Below are 22262 nucleotides of genomic sequence, written 5' to 3' on the forward strand. Positions count from 1 at the left end.
AATGTCTTTGCTGTGATCAAGTATCATTTAAGAAAATAATAAAGATATATCCATTTTGGAGGTTTTGCCTGGCTCCAGTGGCTTATATCTGTAATCTTAGCTACTCAGGAGGCTGAGGACTGAGGATAACAATTTGAAGCCAGAATGGGCAGAAAAATCTATAAAACTCTTATCTCCACTTAACCACCAAAAAAGCCCAAAGTGAGGCTGTGGTTCAAGTGGTAAAGTGATAGTAAAAGACAGAGTACAGACCCTGAGTTCAAGCCACAATACCGGCATATACAAAGAAAAAAGGAAAAGAGTTCTTACTCAAGAAAGTGGAGGTATGCCTCAAGTGATGGAGTGCCCATCTTCTGTAAAACAAACAAACAAACAACAAACCCCTCCTACCTAGAAAGGACCAGTGTGGACTTACCCTCTAGTGAATGAACAGCCCTTCTCTGAACCTTCTTTGGGGCCAGTGACTTTAATTCTTTCTCTCTCTTTCTCAATTTCTCTCCCCCTCGTGTGTGTGTGTGTGTGTGTGTGTGTGTGTGTGTGTGTCTGTCTGTCTGTTTGTGTCTGTGTCTGTGTTCACAACGCTCCAGTTTTGGGTCTTAAACTCAGGATGGCACTCAAGATGTATTTTTGTTCAAGGCTAGCACTCTACCACTTGAGCCACAACTCTACTTCCAGCTTTTTGGTGGGTAATTGGAAATAAGACTCTCATGGACTATGTGTCCTGCCCTGGCTGGCTTTTAACTATGATCCTCCAATCTCAGCCTCCTGAGTATCTTGTATTACAGGCGTGATCCTCTGGTACCAGGCTCTACCTAAACTTTCAGTTTATAGAAACTGTAGAATAATAACTTTTGTGTTTTTTTTTTTTTTTTTTTTTTTTTTTTGCCAGTCCTGGGCCTTAAACTCAGGGCCTGAGCACTGTCCCTGGCTTCTTTTTGCTCAAGGCTAGCACTCTGCCACTTGAGCCACAGCGCCACTTCTGGCCGTTTTCTGTATATGTGGTACTGGGGAATCGAACCCAGGGCTTCATGTATACAAGGCAAGCACTCTTGCCACTAGGCCATATCCCCAGCCCAAACTTTTGTGTTCTTTTAAGGAGATAAATTTGTAGTCATTTGGTATGGCAGTAAGAGAAAGTTAACATACTTCCCCCCAATAAAAATCAAATTGATTCCAAAAATAGTTGCTGAATACTTACTAGGTATGAAACTAAAATTCTGCCATGAGTAAGGGCACTTGGGCCAAGTGAATCAAAATAAGATTGGGAAGAGTGATACTTGGGGAGGAAGAGAGTCCTCATTAGCCAGGATTTTCACCCAGCAAAGAAGCAAAAAGGCTGGCATGTTGCTAACACTTAGGAAGAGTCCCTCAGACCAATATCATTGTTTCATAACATTTATGGGAAAGACATGGGGACAGCAGGAAGCCATCCAGCAGCAGACACAGGCTGCATTAAGAAGGGAGGGCTGGATGGTTGAGGTGCTGGCCACACTATTTAATGAACTGTTCATTTTTCATTAAGCTGTGGATGTGGTCTCAAAAGACCTTTTTTCTCCTTTTTTTTTCTTGTAAACATCCTGGTCTTGAGAAGTTGAGAATCAGCTTATCCTAGGAGCTGCTAGATTCCTCCGCATCCTGCGTACATATCCTGGCTTTGTGATGAGGATGGGTTGCTATAGCAGCTAGAACACGTGGGAAAAGTGGAAGAAAACATGCATAGTTTTGCCTTTAGCAAGTAACAGGTTAATAAGTAGGCTGAAGTTATTAGTATTACCTAGCTTTTGAGCCTTATAAGATCTGGAGACTGAAAGGACAGGGAAGAATATATATCATAGTTTTTTATACTTTATTTATTTGTTTTGCTTTTTCATGTTCCTTGTGTCTTTTTTTTTTTTTTTTTTTTGCCAGTCCTGGGGCTTGAACCCAGGGCCTGGGCACTGTCCCTGAGCTTCTTTTGCTCAAGGCTAGCACTCTACCACTTGAGCCACAGTGCTACCTCTGACTTTTTCTGTTTATGTGGTGCTGAGGAATCAAACCCAGAGCTTCATGCATGCTAGGCAAGCACTCTACCACTAAGCCACATTCCCAGCCTCTCCTTGTATCTTTTCTTTAGTTTTTTTGTTATTATAAAGGTGATATATAGAGGGGTTATAGTTATGTAAGTCAGATAAAGAGTACATTTCTTTTTGGATAATGTCACCTCTTCCCTCCATGCCTTTTAATTTTTAAATTATACTTTGAGATAATGTCTCATAGGCTAGCCTAGAACTCCTCATGTAACCCAGGCTAACCTTGAACTATAAATCATCCTCCCCCCACCCTCAAACCCAGTGCTTGGATTATAGGTATATACTAGCATGCCCAATTATGTATGCCATGTCTCTTAATGGGCAGTAGATTATGGATCAAGGCCCAGAAAGTACATCTGCCCTTCATTTCTAGGTGGTTCCTGACTATCTCAAAAGAGGCTGCTTTTAACCAAAGTCTTGCCTGGGAAGGCTGGGAATTCGCAGGCTCTAATGACTTCCTTTTTTTCTTTGTCATGCTCTGGATAGTTCGGGTATCTTTCCATGCAAGAAACCAACGCACTCTGTTGAGATTCTTCTGTCACCAATTGGTTTATTTCATCCCAAATACTTCACTGGAAGCTTATCACCCGGTAAACAATACCGCGGAGCAGTGCTGCTCAGGATCTAGAGCTGTCTGAGAGGAAGTACTTTTGGGAAGGCCTGCTGGCCCCTCCAAACAAAGTCTGCTCTCTAAATTTGTAATTGAGCTGATCTATTTGTCTGACAAGACAAGGCCTGAGAGAGAACCCAGAAGCTGAGGGGTGGTAAGGTGTTCAATAGCTTTCTCAGAGCCAGGTACTGTAACCCACCTAGACTCCTAGCTTCTTAAAGAGGCTGAGATCTGGAGAATCTTGATTCATATCCAGACAGGACAAAAAAGTCAGTGAGACTCCATCTGCAATTAACTAACAAAATATGAGACTGGAGATGTGGTTCAGATAGTAGAGCACCAGCTTTGAATAAGCAATCCAAGTAAGAGCCCTGGTTTAAAACCCTGATATTGGATGTTTTTTTAAACGCTTTAGGAAGTGGAGGTGTGGCTCAAGTAGTAGAGTGCCAACCTTAAGCAAAAAAGCTAAGAGACAGCGCCTAGGCTCTGAGTTAAAGCTCCAGTACACACACACACACACACACACACACCCATATCCATAAGATGATCATCCCTTGGTGGGGAAAAGCTTTTTTTAAAAAAACTCCATCAGCATGGTTGGGATAGATATACAGAAAAGAACCCAAAGAACAAGGCTGGTTTATGAGAGAGAATAAAGGGGGCCTGGTAGTCCCAAAGGACCACTCAGTATTTAATAAGGAAACCAATCCCTCCCACCCTAATCTTGTAATCTAGGGCAAGAGGCTCTTAGAACTGGCTAGACACTGGCAGCATGGCGGCGGTGAACCAGATGCTCTTACTAAAGTTTGCAAGGAGGTGCTTTCTCTGTCTACAAATAAAGTACACACAGAAATCCCACTTCTGGGCCTTTATGGTATAGATGCATTTGCACGTGTGTGTCAAGCACCATATATGAAGAGGTTTACTTGCATCTTGGCTGTAGTAACCAATAATTATCATCCTTGCGAATGTCTGCTGATGGGGCCCTGCAAGATGCTGTAGTATTCACATGCAGCCATTCATAAGACTGAGGCAGGTGTCCCCAGAGTATACTGTGGGTTTTGTGGGGGTTATGGGAAGCTAGGTACAGGAAGGGATGCATAGAATGTTACTTATATGGAGGGCAGTTATGCAAGTACCCGGCTCCTGCTTAACTCTGAAAGGGCACTGATAATACTTCTGATTTTAGAAAAGGGACTAGTGATAAGGAGTAGATTAGCAACACTTTCTTCTGTATTCTTTTGTACTTTGAGATTTTTTTTTAACAATGTGCAGGCATGACTTATATTTTAAAAAAATGTATTTTCCATAATAAATAAATAAATAAATCCTGCAGTGCATCAGCTGCCCTAGGGATTGTCTATGTATTTTGTGTTGGTGCCTGAGCTTGCCAGATTCATTTGTTTTTCCCTCGGGGCTGGGAAATTCTTGTTTTCAAAACAAAAGTTCCTCCATTATTTTTTTTTTTAAGTTCCTCCATTATTAATCACCGGAGTATGGGAGAATCATACCTCTGTTCTTTCAGCCCTTCTCTTTTCTGGCTGTGAACTGCTGAACAATCTACAATGAAAATGTACCCCTTAGTTGCTGAGGGAAAATTCAAAAAGAGCCTGTAGAGGCAGAAAGCAGAAATGCCCAAGACCTGGATGTGGAAAGAAATGAGTAAAGCTGTGATTTGGAGGAAAGAGAGGGTCCTGAAGTAAGTTGTTAAAATTTTGTTTTTAGCTGGATGCCAGTGGCTCATGCCTGTAATCCTAGCTACTCCTGAGGCTGAGAGCTGAGGATGGACGTTATAAGGCAGCCAGAGCAGGAAAGTCTGTAAAACTTATCTCCAATTAACCACTGGAAAACTGAAGTGATGCTGTGTCTCTAAGTGGTAGAGCCCCACCTAGCCTTGAACAAAAAAAGCTCAGGGACATCGCCCAGGCCTTTGAATTCAAGCCCCAGGCTGACCAAAAGAAAAAAAGAAAAAAAATTCAACTTGCTTATCCCAGAAAGATGCCTGGTGATGATTTACTTTGTGTTCCCTCAGGCTAGCACCGGTAACTTTCTTCTTTGTAATATCATGTTTTAAGGATAGCTTGGATTTGTTTGAAGCAGGTGCAAGGAGAGATACCGACCTACCAAAGACAGTCAGGAAGGAAAAAGTTACTTAGGCTCACAGGTTCCTAGAAACAGGAAACCTGGTCCACCCGCATGCAGGGCCGCACAGCAAGGCACCAAGTAGGTCAGGAGGCAGAGGGAGGAAAGGGGCAGGAAACAGGAGCTTTATTTCAGTTTCCACAGGAAGGAATGGGTGAGTCAAGCAGAGGTAAGCAGGCTTGGGGTTTCAAAGAGTTCTGGGAGACAAGGGATGCCTCCGATCTTTGTGTGACTGGTAGAAGTGGCTAGAAACCTAAAGCAGGAGATTCAAATAGAGGCCGTGGCCAGAATATGGGCTCTGGATTGACTGATTTAGGAATGAAAGGTATGTTCCCAGGTATTGTCTTTGTTATCCTTAGGAACTTGCTCACCATGGTAGGGGCAGTTTCTTTAAGGTCAATATGAAACAAGATGTCAAACCATCAGAATACAACAACAACCAAAAAAAAGTCATGACCTCAAGTTATACCTCAAGAGGGCAAAAAATGGCTGCACAGGTTATCCCAAGCATCAGCTATGTGAGCCGGCAAGTGGGCCCGAAATGTAGACCAAGCCTGCTTGCTAAGCTGTCTGCCTACAGAACTGAATCCAGTAGAGGAGCTAACTTCCACTACTGTCCTCTAAGACATCGTGTCGGTTAGCTAAATTGCACTGTAGTGCTTCCCAGGTTACTGTTCAGTGTCATTTGTGATTATCCATTTCTATTTCCCTGACTGTACTCCTACTCTCAAGCATACCAGAATTTTGTCTGTGCTTGTGCAGTCTGCAAGAAGTCAGGGAATGAGGCCTTTGCTCACTATTGTTCCCCTGAGCAAGCCATACCGTGCTAGGATGGGGTGAATGAATGAATGGGCTCAAAGGTATGCAGGACTTCAGACCCTAGGCTTGTATGCTGTCCAAACCCCTAAGCTTTTCTTTCTTTTGATAGCAAAAAGATCAGGATGTGTCCAGGTGCCAGTGGCTCATGCCTGTAATCCTAACGACTCAGGAGGCTGATATCTGGGGATTGAGGTTTGAAGTCAGCCTGGTCAGATAAATCTGAGAGACACTTATCTCCAATTAACCAGCAACATGCCAGAGCTAAGGGGTAGTGCCAGGCCCTGAGATAGCCCGGTATGACTGAGAGGGCGGGTGAGTCATGTTTGTATTTTCCTCTCTGGCAGAGGCCGGGCTGCTGTCCCTGCCTCTATCTGGATCAAGAAGGGAAGGCTTTTACTTTCAGTGTGAAGACTGCGAGCTCCACCCTGATGTCAAGCTCCACCTTGGTGTCATTCCCCTGGTGTCCGAGCCTTGGCTGTGACAGAAGATTGACAACTGAGGGCACAGACATGGGCCTGTTCTTCTCAGAGTCAGCCGGAGCCACATGCCAACCGGTGTATTGCCACAGAAAGTACCAGAGGCTGCCAGACAGGGTCACAAGGGGCACATTTGAGATGCAAATGGGTGTTCCTGGTTCACTTGGGAAAAAGAAGAAAACCGGAACTGGCTCTCAAAGAGCAGCTGTGGTTGTGCTGAGTATGCACGTGTTTGCACACGTACATGCCTTCACAGGTAGAGGATGAGGAATATGGGACCCTTGTAGCCATGTGCAGGTAGAAAAAGCATTTATGTCAAACCTGGGTCTCATTCTTCATAGTCTCAAGCAGTGCTGCTGAGATCTAACAGATCTGTGTTATTTTCTTATCTCTCCAGGTTTCCTTTCTATTATGAACTAAAAATAGCCTTTGTGGCCTGGCTGCTGTCTCCCTATACAAAAGGATCCAGCCTCCTGTACAGGAAGTTTGTGCATCCTACGCTGTCTTCAAAAGAAAAGGTAAGTTATACTGCTGTACCGCTGTACTTCAGCAAGTGGTAAATAAGAAAAACAGATACAAGTGGTAAGTTAAAAAAAAAAGGCAGCTTATTATATTATAGGAGACCCTCTGCTTGCTTCCTAGTTCCCCACAGCTGTGCTGACTCAGTGTTTGGACAACTGTAAGAGCCTCTGCCCTAGGTTACAAGATTAGGGCATGTGGGATGGGTTTTCATATTAGATCCTGAGTGGTCCTATGGGACTGTCTACATCTCCTTTTTTCTCTGCCGTCACCTGGATTTTTCATTAATATATAATAATTGTATATACTTTACGGTGTAAGAATTCAATGTATGTATATAATTATAAAAATCAAGTCATAATTATGAGCATTTCCATCTCCTTATTATTACTTTGTGTTTGGAGCCTTCAAACTCTTTTCTTCTATTCCTAAAGTCTATCCATTATTGTGACCTATAGTCACCCTTGTGTACTTTAGAATATAGAACTTATTATTTCTCTTAGCTGTATTTGGGCACCAACTATTGTGCTTGGCCCCTTCCTCAGTCCCTTTTCAGATTCGAATCTACATTCACATTGACATTTTCAACATGCGCTTATGAGAGAGACTAGGCCGTTTTTAATCTTTCAGTGTCTGACTTACTTTTAAAGGTTTTAGTAGAACATATTAATTGTACAAGGGAATTTTATTGTGATATTTCCAAATATGCATATAATGTACTTTGATCAAATTCAGCCTCTCTTTTGACTTACCAAGCCCAGGCAAGTACTCTACCACTCAACTACAACCCTAGTCTCAGTAGCGGAGTGAATAATCACGAACATCTTCACCTTTCTGAAGTGTATTTGTTTGGCAACAGTGGCGACATTTTATAAATATATGATTTATTTTTAATGGTTGTGAAACATTCCCACAAATTAAAAGAAAGAAAAGTTGTCTCATAATTTAACTCTTCAAACTACGCTTCCTCTTATCATGCTTGGCCCCTGTCCTTTTTGCAGATTATTGTCTGCATGGACTGTATACATAGTATACGATTTTATTCAGACTTAAAAATAATTTTAAAATGTAACATAAACCAGACATGGCGATACATACCTGTGTAGTCCCAACTACTGTGAAGCTGTGGCAGGCTTGAGGCATTTGTGAAAGCCACCCTAGGAAACATAGTGAGACTCCATCCCAAACACAAATAAACAACCAAAACAAACAACAACAACAACACACACACACTAGCCATTCCAGGCACTGATGGCTCCTATCTATAATCCTAACTACTCAGGAGTCTGAGATCTGAAAATTGAGGCATGAAATCAGTTCTGATAGACAAATCTGAGAGACTCTTATCTCCAATTAACTAGCAAAAAGCTGGAAGTGGAGCTATGGCTCAAGTGGTAGAGTGTACCAGCCTCAGTGAAAAAGCTAAACAAAAGCATGTGGCCCTGAATTCAAGCCCCAGTACCAACACACACACACACACACACACACACACACACACACACACACACACGATAAAGTATTTGTATTCTGAGATCTTAAGCATGTTTATACATAATCCGTATCTTTGTGCTCTTCATAATAACTCATGGTGATAGAGCTTTTTCCTTCCTGCTAAGTACTTAGATTGTTTTCTTCCTGTAGAAAATTCTTCAGTAAACAACACCCCATGTAGAGTTTAATTTCTTCCTTTATCTAAGAATAAATTCCTAATAGTGGGATTAGTGGATTAAAAGATTCTAACATCCTAGAACTTTTTCAAATGAAATAGGATGCCTATAGGTAGCTCCTGATGATATGTACTTCTGTAGTTCTGCAGGATAAAATCTCTGGACCTCCCCTAGGGGAAGAATTTGGGGAACATAGCAGTTGGATGAGCAGACTGTTGTAGACATTTCTGAAAATCCTTTTAGGAATCAGGACCGTAGCAGTTCCTTTGTCTCTGAAGGCTCAAGTTAGGTGACTGGTTCTTTGTCTGGGTTTGGCTACTATCCTATTCTCCCATAATTCCCCCCAGTGCTGCCCCCACCCCACGAAGCTGTCAATGTCATTTCCATTGAAGGGGAGGTAACTGCCTCTTAAGAGCTGCCAAGAATCACTCCTTGAATTGGTGGTGTCACAGTTAGAAGGCTTGCTGCTGGGACCTCCTGGGGAAGCCATGCACAGAGAATCCTGGAGGGCTGCTGAGCCCTCCTGCCCTCCTCAAAGCAAAGAAAACACTGATGTGCTGAACTTCAAATGAGCCTGAGGTCTCAGGCCATTGTCTTACTGAACTGCTGTGCTATAAAATGGCCTTTCTTAAAACAATGATAATCACAAAACAACTTCAAACAAATAAATGAACAGCATAAACAAGAGGTGATCCAAATTTGAATTAAGCCAATATTGTACTTGTCTTTGGTCCAAGAAAGAGACCTCAGTTCACCTCACTTTTACCTGCTTTATGATACCAGGTGTCTTTAATTTCTCCTTGTATTCCAACATCTACATCTATCAACAAAATAACAACCATTTGCTGGGAGCCGGTGGCTCATGCCTGTAATCTTAACTACTCAGGAGGCTGAGATCTGAGGATCATAGTTCAGAGCCAGCCCAGGCATCTGTGAGACTCTTATCTCTAATTAACCACCAGAAAACCAGAAATAGCACTGTGGCTCAAGTGGTAGAGCACTAGCCTTGAGCTGAAGAGCTCAGGGACAGCTCCCAGGCCCATAGTTAAAGCCCTATGACTGAACAAAAAACAAAAACAAAAAACCACATTTATTTCTATATCCAATTCTTCCTTCCCATTGATATATGCATGGGACAGTATTTGTGGGTTGTTTTTGTTTGTTTGTTTGTGTATGGTAGTAATGGAGCCTGAACTCAGGCCTGGTCACAGTCTCTAAGCTAGTTTGCTTAAGACTATGACTTGAGCCACAGCTTCCCGTCAGCTTTTTTTTTTTTTTTTTTTTTTTTTTTGCCAGTCCTGGGCCTTGGACTCAGGGCCTGAGCACCATCCCTGGCTTCTTCCCGCTCAAGGCTAGCACTCTGTCACCTGAGCCACAGCGCCCCTTCTGGCCGTTTTCCATATATGTGGTGCTGGGGAATTGAACCGAGAGCTTCATGTGTAGGAGGCAAGCACTCTTGCCACTAGGCCATATTCCCAGCCCTCCCTTCAGCTTTTTGGTCATTAATTGGTAATAAGGGACTCATAGATCTTCCTGCCCAGGCTGGCTTTGAACTGTGAATCCTCAGATATCAGCCTCCTGAGTAGCTAGGATTATAGAAATGAGCCACTAGCACCTGGCCAGTATTTGGTTATAGATTTTCATGACTATAGAATAACAAAATTTTAGAACTGCAAGGACCCCAATTGTTGAAGGCAAGGAAGGTGCCTTTGGCTCTCCTTGAGAGAAAACAGCTACTAGGCTTAGGTATTATCATTATCCTCTTCTCTCCTCTTCTCTTCTCTTCTGTGTGTGTGTGTGTGTGTGTGTGTGTGTGTGTGTGTGTGTGTGTGTGTGTGCGCGTGTTTGTGTGTACTGGGGGCTAGTGAGAATCAGTGATCATGCAAACTGGCAGGCCCAGCACTCAGGAGAAAGAAAAGAAAATGGAGATTCATTTGAACATGCCAACTCGGTGTGCCTCTGTTTCCTTTGACAGGAAATCGATGATTGCCTGGTCCAAGCAAAAGATCGAAGCTATGATGCTCTTGTGCACTTCGGGAAGCGAGGCTTGAACGTGGCGGCCACAGCGGCTGTGATGGCTGCTTCCAAGGTATTGTGTCAGACTCTTGACCGCCATGACTGGCAGGTATTTCAGTCCCTCCAACCTTCCCTACCTGTCACACCAGCCACTCACACAGGACAGGCTAAGGGACCAGTCAGGCCTCCCCATCTTTGGGGGGAATTCCTTTGAAAATCTGGTGGAAACAGTACTGAATCTTTTTTCACAGAACATTCTCTGCCTCCCCCCCCCCAAAAAAAATGTGTTCAGTATCCAAAGGTTCCCAAGACCCATGAAGGTCCACATAGGTCCCAGGTTAAGAGTCTGGAAGTGAAACCTGAACGGTAGATCAAAGGGAAGGCGGGGAGGGAGATAGAGAGAGGGTACTGCTCTGCAGTTTCCCAGGGTGCACTGAGAGAGTCATCAGAACAATAGACAGACACCACCTGAGTGAATGGGAAGGCTTCACTTTATGTTCATGTGGCCCAACAGATCCAGAAGAGATCCAGGGTCCCACAGCAGATTGGGTGGCCTTACTGTGAAGGACAATGACTTCGAGAATACTAGTAAATAAAGTGAAGGAGGCTTGAAAGAAACATGTCTCCTGGAATACTGCAGTGTAAGCCTTACTTCTTCCTCTTTTCCACTTAGCCCTTTGAAAAAGTCTTCTGTCTCCTTCCTAGCTTCTTCTTACATTACACCATCACTCGGTCAGTTTCTCATTATATCCTCAGACTTGAACAATGAAATTGGTAGAATATTTCTTCTTACATTCGTCAAGTTGCACTAGTGTTTCCTAGTGGGCCCCACCCCTGGAATCCACATGTTGGGTGGTGGTCCCACTGGTAGTCACACTGGTATTTTGGAAGACACAGTGTTGGGAAGTGAGCTGTATTAGCAAAGGGAGGTTATAAATCCTGGATGGTGGTGCTGGGTTTGGAAGACAGAGGTGGTGGAGTTGGGCAAAGGTTTGGGAGAAGACAATTGATACAGATCTTGGTGCTCCACGAGCTTTGAATGGGTGGCAGAATGGAGTGTGCCGAGAACCAGCTGGCTCTAGGGGTGGAGCTGGGTTCCCAGGGTCCTGAACTAAGGAAGCTCATGGGAAACATTTCTTGGAGCAAGGCTCGGTGGCTATTTCAAAAGCCCCTCTGCCTGACGTCAAGAAGCGCTTGTGTCAGAGGCTGGGAGAGACGGGAGGAGAACCAAAAGGAGCAATTCTATTTTCAGAAAAGGACCAGCTTCTTCTGCCACACACAACTGGGAAGAAGTGTCTGAAACTCCATATAGTGGCATCCACAGGGCCCTCTCCTGCCTTGGAGTAATAGGTGCTGGCTAGGTGATAAATCCCAGAGAGCATCTTGGAAAAGAACAGTCCACTTTGGGATCCAGAGGAGACTTAGCAGGATTTACCAAGAGCAGTGATTCCCCCAAGAGCCTTCAATTGTGATGCTCTTGTTTGTAAGCTGAAAGAAAGAGAGCCGAATCCACCAGGCCAACCTTGTAACACAATGTTACAGAAACCCTCTTTCAGTCCCTTTCTGTACCCTATCTCTGCTCCTGGAGCCTAAAGGAAGATTGGTGGTGCTTTCTCCTCAGTTTAGTTAGTGAGCCTAAGTGTGGTGTATTTGCATTCATAACCCCACAGGGCTCTCCTTTTCCAAGTCTGCCTCAAACTGGAGTCTTTCTGTCATCCTGGCCAGTCACCGCCTCCTCTCCTATCAGGAGAAACTTGTGGTTTCCTCAGCCTGGCACCTTACAACAGCTCCAGTCTGAAATTTGCCTCAGGAAATAACTGCTCATTAGTTCCACTAAAGTGGCAAGGGACATCTGCTTTGTGTTGAACTTGGTTTCAGACGAGAAAATGTTCTGCTTTGTGGCAGCTTTGCTTTTTCTTCCTAAATATAAGTATCTGAAGAGGGGACACACATCTCTTCTAAAAATACTGCCCTCTATTTTTGAAACAGATGTATGCTTTGCAGGAACTTGGGGGCAGTAATGAAGTCCCCAAATCCAATCAGGCTGGAGAAGTGCATCTGTGGTGGTTTCCATAGCAACGGTAGCACCAGGCAGGGTCAGAGGATGATGACTCACCAGTGGGTCTGTATCCGGTTTTCATGCCCAATCCACCTGGGAGGCTTCGTGTTTTGATTTTTTTAATAGATGCTCAGATGTGCTGAATCAGAATCTCAAGCAGTGGGCTCGAATCTCTATTTTTAACAAGTTCCCCAGACAAATTTTAAAAGGCTAGCTCAGCATAGGTCACTGCTTGAGGCCCCCATCCAGAGCTGAGAGCGCTGGTGATTAGGATTAATCAAGTTAACATTGTACTTTTCCTGGGATGCACATTTAGGCCCTTAGAGCATATACTTTGAGATGAAAGAGAGCTGTGTGTGTCTCCAAAAGTTAATGAAAAAGTTGAGAAATGTAATTAGTTCTGAAAAAAAGCTCACGGTTTTGTGACCCGGCCGTTGTGCTTACACAGTGTACTTACACAAGCCTGTCTGGATAGTCCCACCATAGCCTACGATAGTGCTAGGCTAGATGGCACATCCTGTCGTCTAGGAGAAAGCAAACCATGTTACACAGAGCACGACTGCTGTGGTAGGATTGCAAATCCTACGAGGTGATGGGATCAAAGACTCAGACCTCCCTCCTCTTCTGCTCTTTGGTCCATCCTTGGATGATTCTAGGAGGGCATTGTGGAGCTAACACATAATGAAAGAGCTTTTGAGCATAGTAGTCGTTAACCCTTACTGACATAATACTGAGCCCTGAAGGGCTGGAGGGAGGTGGCGTGTGGCTCAAGTAGTAAGACACTTGCCTAACAAACACAAGATCCTGAGTTCAAATCCCATACAAAAAATAAAAACCCAGGATGAAGAAATCTGAAGGAAAAAGAGCTTTCTTTTTGTAATCAGAACCTTATTCCAGGAACTTCCTAAGTTTCTGGCCTGACTCAGTTACCTTGCCTTTGTTTTCTTTCTAGCAAAACAAACAAACAACAGGAAAAGCCTACCTGTTTATGAATTAATCAGAGGGCAGGCCTTTACTTTCTCTTGATACCTCTTTGGGAGGTATTTCCAAGGAAGAGAAGAGATAAGGGCTGACCCTTCTCTGTGTGTCTGGGTCTCCTTTGCTGGCTTTTCTCCCTCATTGCTGAGCCTATGGGCCGAGGCCAGATCTGTCCCTTTGCTCCTCAGAGGAATGTTTCCCGGCCTCCCTCTTAGCTTGCATGCACTTAGCCTTCTGTTTCAGCTCAGGACTGTGGGACATAACGTTAATATTTAGAATTCACCAGGGCAACTGGTTTTAGACACTAGGATTATCTAAATGGTTATAGGCATCTGTGGAAACATTTGGAACTGTTCTCTGCCTTCTGGTCTCCCAAAGAACCACTTACAACTGAGCTTCCTTTTTTTATTTAATTTTTTTCCTTTTTTCCATACTGAAAATTGTACCTAGGGTTTGCTAGGGAAGCATTCTACCATGTGAGCTATTTATTCTCCCAGCTCTCTATCTTCAGTTTTCAAAACCTGTGTAAGCACAACTGAGCAAGACTTTTCACCAGCGTGGATTTATTGCACGTGCCTTTGTCATTCGGTGCCATCTTGAATTCCTGGGTTTTTTCCCCAGTGTTTCTACTTACAGTGATACCTGCTTGTCTCATTCTGCTGAGTAGTGAGGTGGATTCTTGATGGCCAGCTGGTGGAGGTTACTTGCCCCCCATGTTCCACGCTTTCCTATGGTGTTTAGGTAGCCTGAAGCATCCCAGGTTGGGGCCTGCCAGCCTGCCTGGCTAACCACAGAGAAGAGCCTGGTTGAAGCTCGAAGACCTCAGGGAACTGACTGAGCTCATATGGAAATAAAGATCCGAACCCTTGTCTTACTCAAGGGCACTCCTCATGCTCCTTCCCTTCCTCTCCTCCTTCAGTGACAGATGGATTACTCTGTGCCCAAGCTTTCTCTTTTCCTTTCCCTCCCAGTATCCTCTCATCCTTTCTCCTACCTCCCGCTGTATCACAATATAACTTGTTTCCCTGTTGGTTTCTTTGCCTGGAGTTCAAGTCCAGAGTTTGTGGTTTTCTGCAGAAATCTCTTTATCTTAATAGTACCTTCCATCAATACTCCACTAATTCCAAATCTGCCATTTGTCTGTGTCACATAACAAACCAGAGTCCTCTCAAACAAAACCAGAGTCCTCTCAGACACCCACGGCTCCAAGTCTCAGTCATTTTTTAATATCATACATTTTCTTTGTGTATGGGTTTGCATGTTTGTTTCTGTTTTGTCAGGGGGAGGTTGTACCTGTCCTGGAGAATAAACTCAGGGCCCAGACGCTGTCTCGGAGCTTAGATATCCTGCTTTCCCCCACTTACTCTTAAAGTTCTCATCACTGAATATCTGTTTTCTCCTTTCTATGCCATTTCCCTGCCTGACCCTGACCCTCCCTTCTAGCTTGAACTCTCACACAAGTGGTCATCTACTCTTCTCCCTTTCTATTCGAGGTCTACACAGTCCCACCCCACCTTCCAATATAGTTAATCGCACCTTACCCTTCTAGCTCTTCTAGTATCATGCATTTAGTACCACTTTCTTATAGTTCTAGAAATAGCAGCGATGTTTGTAGAATTTTCTCTTTCCTGCCTCTGTTTTTTCTCTTTTTGGTCCTCTGTCTATGTCTTTTTCTATGTCACTGAAATCCTGCCAACTCTTCAAGGTCAAATGATAACTTCTCCATGAAACTACCTTTGATCCTAGCTAGAACTGGTTTCTTATTCCTTGGTCTTCTAATGGCATTCTATTGTAATCATTTGTATTTGTCAGCACTGGAGTTTGAGCTCAAGGCTTCCTGCTTGCTAGGCAGGCCCTCTGCTGCTTAAACCATGCCTCCAGCATAGCCGTTTATATTTGTGTCCCTAGTAGGTGTCCACTGAGTGTTAAAGGAATTGAAAACTGTTGTGAATATTTTCAGTTGCCATGGTCAGCAAAGAAGTGCTTAGCAACAAGTACATCCAAAGTGTGCTTCTAGAGATGAGCAGACTAGGTTGAAAGTCCCAGCCCACTCCTTCCTGAAGTTTATCTGTGAACCTCAGTTTCCACTTGAAAATAGGGATCCTGGCATACCCTGCCCCAAAGTAGTTCTTAGATGATAAACATAAAGACTTTACTTAATGCAGAGCTCACAGCAAATGCTGCATAAAGGCCACCGAAACTCACTTCTGCTTTGACATTTTGATGTTGATTACCATCTTCTCTTTGCTGTTAAACAGAGTAAAACAAGTCAGCTCTTGGCAGTAGGAAGTTATTTACAAGGCAGACTCTTCGGAGTGGAGGCTGAGTTTCCCACGGCTCTCCCATCACCTCTTATGTGCTCTGTCTTCCTGGTCAAGCCAGTCCTCCACCTTGGCCTCGGGCTTCCCTTTTTGTCAGTTACTTCCGCCTCTTCTTCAACCCTGGGTCCCTGAGAGGCAGCTTACCACAGGTGAGCACCTGCCACCTGTCAATAAAGAAGGAAGGTCAAAGGTAAGTTGCTGGAGCAAAGAAGGAACCTTAATTGCCAGGCACTGCAGCCTCATTTCATGGAGGAAACTGAGCCCAGGGTGTTGGGTGACCTTCCCAAGGTCATACAACTTGTTAGTTACTGGGCTGGCTTTAGAGTCAGGGCCCCCAAGCACCTTTCCTGTGAACTTGCCAAGCAGATGAATCTATCCTGGCTGCTTTCTTCTTGGTTTATACCATACATCAAAAAATCAACTGCTACTAAGGACTTTAGAGTCAGCGTCAGCCCTGGTTATGTTATGGTTGTCCCTAGATCTCACTATTTAAAAATCAAACACCTATAGTTGGTTATTCAGAAGGTTCATTTGCATACCCCCCAAAAACCAAAACCCCACACCAAAACAACAACAACAAAAAAAATCCCACAAAAACAACCCACACACAACAAGCGAACAAAAAACTGCTGGTGTAGCTGCCAAGACAGACTCTTGGCCTTGGGGCAAGGGTCCCAGCTGTACTTGGAGCTCCCTGGAAGTAGGAAGCATACCATGTTCGTCTTTGCCCTTCTGCAGAAAGCTACACAACTTTGTGAGCATCCCGTAAGCATTTGCTGTGAGTGAGTAAAGAAATCAAAGTGTGAGTGTGTGAGTGAGTGGGCGAGCCAAGCACAGAGCTGAGGACCCGTGACTCCCTTCAACACCCATTCGTCTGGAGCCCCTGACTTTTTTTTTTTTTCTTCACTGTCCTCATTTTACCCTTTATCAGGTGACTCGACTCTTTCATTTTGTCTCCTCTTTGGACCTCAGAGAAGGGCAGGTAACCCCGTTGAGAGGTGTGACTAACTCCAAACTGATCCAGTCGGGTAGGGAGGCCAAGCAGCCAACTCTGCCCACCAGCCCCTGGTCTGGATCAGAGGCAGGTGTCTCTACACCCTGACACTTGAGTGTGAGCGTGTGTGACTCCATGGCAGGCACATGGAGCTGGCTTCTATCTCATCATCCTACCAGAGCATTTCTTGTGTGTTAATTTGGTAGCCTCTAACGTGTGATTAACTTATTTGAGGATTTTTCCTTTACTTAATGCCTGGAGAGTGAATTGAATTTGATGACTGATGCTATCATGGTAGAAACTCTTATCTCTTTTTCTCTGTTTGGTTTGTTCAATTTTATGTCACAAACAAGGCTGGGTCTTTGTGTGGCATGTTGATAAGGAGCCTGCTTGTCATTGATGTGGAGCATGTGGAGAGTAGAGGTTAACCCACAGGGAGCTGGCTACCTCATGGGATTTAGACCAAAGAACTAACTCTTCTTGAATTACCAGTGGGAAATGTGGTTGTGCTGGTGGCTTTGTTATCATTTGCCTGACTCACTAAAACCTTTTGCCTTTATTTTCATTGTCCTCAGTAGCAGGCATTAGATAGTGTGTTTGCCTGCGACCTGCTGGTGGCTCCAGGATGAAGGGCCTGATCAGGGCTTGAATCATTCTGTTTCGGGAGATACTGTGCCTTTCTTCTCAGCTCTGTTTCAATTTTAATTTTGTTTTGTTAAAAGGAAAATGCCCTTGGAGCTGGGAATGTGGCTTAATGGTAGAGTTACTTGCCTAGCATGTATGAAGCTCTAGGTTCAGTTCCTCAGTACCACATAACCAGAAAAAGCTGGAAATGGTGCTGTGGCTCAAATGGTAGAGTGCTAGCCTTGAGCAAAAGAAGAAGCTCAAGGACACTGCCCAAGCCCTGAGTTAAGCCTCAGGCCTGCAAAAAAAGAGAAAATTCCCTGCATTGTATTTTTTTTAATCTCTGGCATTTAATGTGTCAGCACCATGCAATCCTTATATTTATGAAATGGAGTCTCCCAAGGTTACCTTGAGAGAATTCTGGTTACTGAAAATTAAGATGTACTGACTTCCTAAGGGTAATGTGTGTTCCTGGTTGCAAAATTCTTTTTAGTATGCTGTGTGTGTGTGTGTGTGTGTGTGCACGCGCGCGCATGCATGTATGTGCGCGTGCGTGCGCGCACACGCTCTAGACCTTGGGCCTGTGTTTTAGCTTTTCACTCAAGGCTGTTGCTCTACCACTTGAGCCACAGCTCCACTTCCCAAAATAATGATAATTGTTATAATAGTATAATATATTATTGTTTCAATAATAATAATATATTGCCTATATTAATAATAATTATAATATATTTATATTATTGTGTGTGTGAGCGTGTGTGGTACTGAGGCTTGAACTATAGGCCTCAGGCTCTCACTTGGCTTTGTTGGTCAAGTTTGGCACTCTACCACTTGAGCTGCAGCTCTTCATCTGGCTTTTTAGGTGGTTAATTGGAGATGAGAGTCTCATGGACTTTTCTGCCCAGGCTGGCTTCAAACGTTATCCTCACATCTCAGCCTCCTGAATAGCTGAGATTATAGATGTGAGTCACCAACATTCTGGTTGCAAAATTCTTAAAGGACAATAGAGGGCGGATAGCAGAAAGTAAGGTCCTACTTCTGCCTTCCAGGAAACCCTGCCACCTTGCAGCAGGCACTTGGACTAATCAGATACATTCATGACCATGAATGAACACAGGAGACTAGATCCCTATCTCTTTGGGAGAAAAAGAAACTGCAGCCTCTCTGGAGTGGAATGAAATGGTCGTACTTGGTGGTGACAGATACCAAAAACACACTTACTTGCCTTTCTACTTTGTCCTCATCTTCCCCTACCCAAGTCCTCCCACCACTATTTCCTCTGGGACACCTTGCCTCTTGAAAATATGCTATTTGTCCTTTGCCCCCCTCTAACATTCCCAGACACATTCCAAGGCCCTGTGCAAAAGGATGCTTTCTCTCTGGTCTGCCACTCTAGCTGATGCTTTGGAGTGGGGTGGGATTTCCTGCTACCATACATCATTCAAGCTGCAGGTCAATAAATGGTCATATCCTTGCCTGCTTTGCTGCCTTCCTTCCTTTTTACTTTTGGCAGTATTGAATATTGAACTCAAGGCTTGCTTGTGTCTACCACTTGACCCATACCTCCAGTCCTTTTGTTTGTATTTTGCTTTTGAAATAAAGCAAGGTGGCGTATCTATGGCTGTGATAGTTAAGAAAACAATCTGGAGGGGAAAGCTAGGTAGCAAGCAGTTCAAAGAGTTAAATATAATTATATGGGGGTAAAACAAAGAAATACAATATGGTGTTGAAAATATATGATGAAGTCAGAATGGTTGGAGAAAGCTATTCTGACTAGCGCAATCATATTTCACTAAATCTAAAATCATTACCTTAAGTACCACTAAGAAATACCACTAGTTGCCAGTGAAATTAGGACACATGCTTTTACATTTAGAGTGTTTGCCATTTATTAAAAACATGGACTCAAAAAAAAATAAAAAATAAAAAAAATAAAAAAAAAACATGGACTCAGATGTTTGTACATACTATGGAAAGGAACATGGAAACCTAAGAATTGGTGAAGGCCTTCCTAACCTCATTCCTATTGACAGAGTCTGCTGCATTACTTTTCAACTCAGCTCATCCATTTATGCTCATGCCACATCACTTTCCATTCCTTCCAGTGCTACAATGATGTAGAGCTGTTATTTCTGGAATTTTTTTTCTTGCCTGTTCTGGGGCTTGAACTCTGGGCCTGGGTTCTGTCCCCGAGCTTTTTACTCAAGGCTAGCACTCTACTACTTGAACCACAGTGCCAGTTCCAGCTTTTTCTGGGTAGTGTATTGGAGTCTCACAGACTCCTGCCTGGGCTGGCTTTGAACTATGATCCTTAGATCTCAGCCTCCTGAGTAGCTAGGATTACAGATGTGAGCCACTGGTGCCTGGCTATTTCTGGAATTTTTATTTATTCTGCTGATATTCATTCTGCCAGTTCTGATGCTGCTACTTTCCTGATTGTGCTGCAAAGTATCAGTGAAATGTATTTTAGACAACTGGAATTTATATTCCTTCCTCAAGTGCTCCTTAAGTGGTTTCCTACTTGAACACTCAAGCTTCCATTGTCCATTTGTGCCATGGGGAATAATAGCCAAGAACATTCATGTGTGGGTGGTGAAAAGTATCTCAGGGCAGCAGCAATTTGTGAGACTCATCCCAATTTCATAGATGGGAAAATAATGTGCCTTGGAATCAATGAAAATCATTTACAAGCAATAAGCAATCTAGGAGTAGGTGGGGGCTGTCATTATTCCAGTGACCTGGTGGTGATAAGGCTCTAGGTGGATGGCTCTGCGATTCCTCTAATCACTCGCTGTCAGTTCCAGCCATCTGAACCACACTGAATGGGAGAAAGGTCAGGCCTTTTTCTTCATCTCTCAGGAAGAGAAAATACCTTCCCCAGAAATAAATCCCTAGCGTTTCACTTACATCTCACTGACCAGAACTGCATTATATAAGGCCATCTATAGCTGTGGGGAGGCAGGAGTTAGGAATGGGGGAAATCGGTTTCTTTCTCACCATTTCAAGAATGGGATTGTGGATGACTTTTTGATAGCTACCTAATAGTGTATCCCAATTTGGTCAGATACATTTGGGATACACTGGGTTAAACAACCCAGAACGCTGAGGACTTCTCAGAGCTTTTACTAGGGTTATTATGATTTATTGAAAAAATATGGGTATTAAGCTTTTCCAAACATAGAGAAACTTACATTCCTATAGGAAGTCCAATTTTTGTGGGAAACCTTTGGTTGTTCTCAGAAGATGATGGTCCAGAATAACAAAATGAAAGATCAGAGTCTGGGACTATACCTTTATGGTAAAATGTGTGTTCAGCATGCAAGAAGTCCTGGGTCCTATCCTTAATACCAAAACAAAAATTTTTGGAAGAAAATAGAATTTTCCAAGATTAAATTAGAATCTAGAGGATTTAAGATACCAGAAAAAAAAAGGAGAGAGAAAGAAAGATCTCGGGGCTGGGAATGTGGCTTAGTGGTAGAGTGCTTGCCTAGCATGCATGAAGCCCTGGGTTTAATTCCTCAGCACCACATAAACAGAAAAGGCTGGAAGTGGCACTGTGGCCCAAGAGGTAGAGTGCTAGCCTTGAGCAAAAAGAAGAAGCCAGGGGCAGTGCCCAGCTTCTGAGTCCCAAACCCCAGGACTGGCCAAAACTGGGGTGGGAGGGGCAGGAGGGGGGAGAGGAGGGGGAGGAGGGAGAGGAGGAGGAGGAGGATCTCAAGCAGAGCTGAGCTGAATTGGTAGAGGAAATTGGGGTTTGTGGAAGGAGAATAGGAATGAGATTTTGAATCAAGTCTGAACTGGACTAAGAAGTTTACAAATGGAGAGACATACTGATTTTTTTTTGGCCAGTCCTGGGGCTTGAACTCAAGGCCTAATCACTGTTCCTGGCTTCTTTTTGCTCATTCTACCTCTTGTGCCACAGAGTCACTTCTGGTTTTTTCTGTGTATGTGGTACTGCGGAATTGATCCCAGGGGTTCCTGCAAGCTAGGCAAGCAGTCTACCACTAAGCCACATTCCCAGCCCTAACATGTTGATTTTAAGCAATTCTGTTTTGACTGAGAAGGCTAATTTGTTTTCAAGACTCTTGTTTCCATGCCCCTATGATTTCCTCTGACACATGACAGGGTTAGTACTGAGCTATTATTATCTCGTCTTTCCTAATCCTGCCACTTCCAGTCGTCATGATGCTAGTGATACTGAAGTTAGACTGACTGGCTTCTGGGTGAAATTGAGCCCTTTGCTAAAATGCACATATGCTGCTTTGTCTCAGATATATTGCTGAGTATTTTCAAGAACTGGCAAAGTATAGAAGTAGAGTTTAGTCCTTGACCACTGATTCAGGCTGGGGGTCATGAGGCTTCTTATGGTCCTCCTGTTGGTCAGACATGATTTTTTCCTTCTTTGATGTCTCAGGGACATGGTCATTGTACTTGGCACTGTTGTATACCCACTCTGCCTTGGGCACTGTAATGGGTATTTGAAGGGCACAGTCTCACGAGATAGGGGTATTCAGATGGGAAGACATCAAAGATACCTACTCCTAATTATAGGAGTGGAATATGAATCTATGTCTGACTTGAGAACTATTGCTCTCACTTTTCACATTCTGTGGCTTCTGTAAAATACTTCTGCATTATTTGTACCTTTGTATTTTTATATTTTGTCAGAAATAGAGGTGTAATTTTTTTTTGTCATCATGGGCTTGAACTTGGGGCCTGGGTGCTGTCCCTGAGGTCTTCAGCTCAAGGCTAGTGCTCTACCACTTGAGCCATAGTGCCACTTCAGTTTTCTGGTGGTTACTTGGAGTCTCGTGGACTTTCCTGCCTGGGCTGGCTTGAACCACAGTCCTCAGATCTCAGCCTCCTGAGTAGCTAGGATTACAGTATGCGCCACCGGCTCCTGGCTATAGAGCTGTATTTTTTGCAATTTCCTAATAACACCTAGGGCAGTCTGTTGCCCATATAAAG

The 22262-nt window shown here is 43.7% G+C and overlaps 1 protein-coding gene across 6 annotated transcripts in view; it reads left to right on the forward strand.

The window, feature by feature from the left end:
• The window catches only part of Reep1 (receptor accessory protein 1), a 102683-nt gene that overhangs the window by 63335 nt on the left and 17086 nt on the right, over positions 1-22262 (forward strand). For 3 of the 6 annotated variants that reach the window (XM_048352557.1, XM_048352559.1, XM_048352561.1), the window contains exons 4-6: positions 6514-6634; positions 10278-10391; positions 16608-16658. In XM_048352557.1, the coding sequence (XP_048208514.1) occupies positions 6514-6634; positions 10278-10391; positions 16608-16658 (286 nt within the window). The remainder of the gene's footprint in view (positions 1-6513; positions 6635-10277; positions 10392-16607; positions 16659-22262) is intronic. The other 3 variants (XM_048352558.1, XM_048352560.1, XM_048352562.1) reach the window with 1 other exon arrangement.

This window comes from Perognathus longimembris, chromosome 8 (genome assembly GCF_023159225.1).
Source record: "Perognathus longimembris pacificus isolate PPM17 chromosome 8, ASM2315922v1, whole genome shotgun sequence".
NCBI lineage: Eukaryota > Metazoa > Chordata > Mammalia > Rodentia > Heteromyidae > Perognathus > Perognathus longimembris.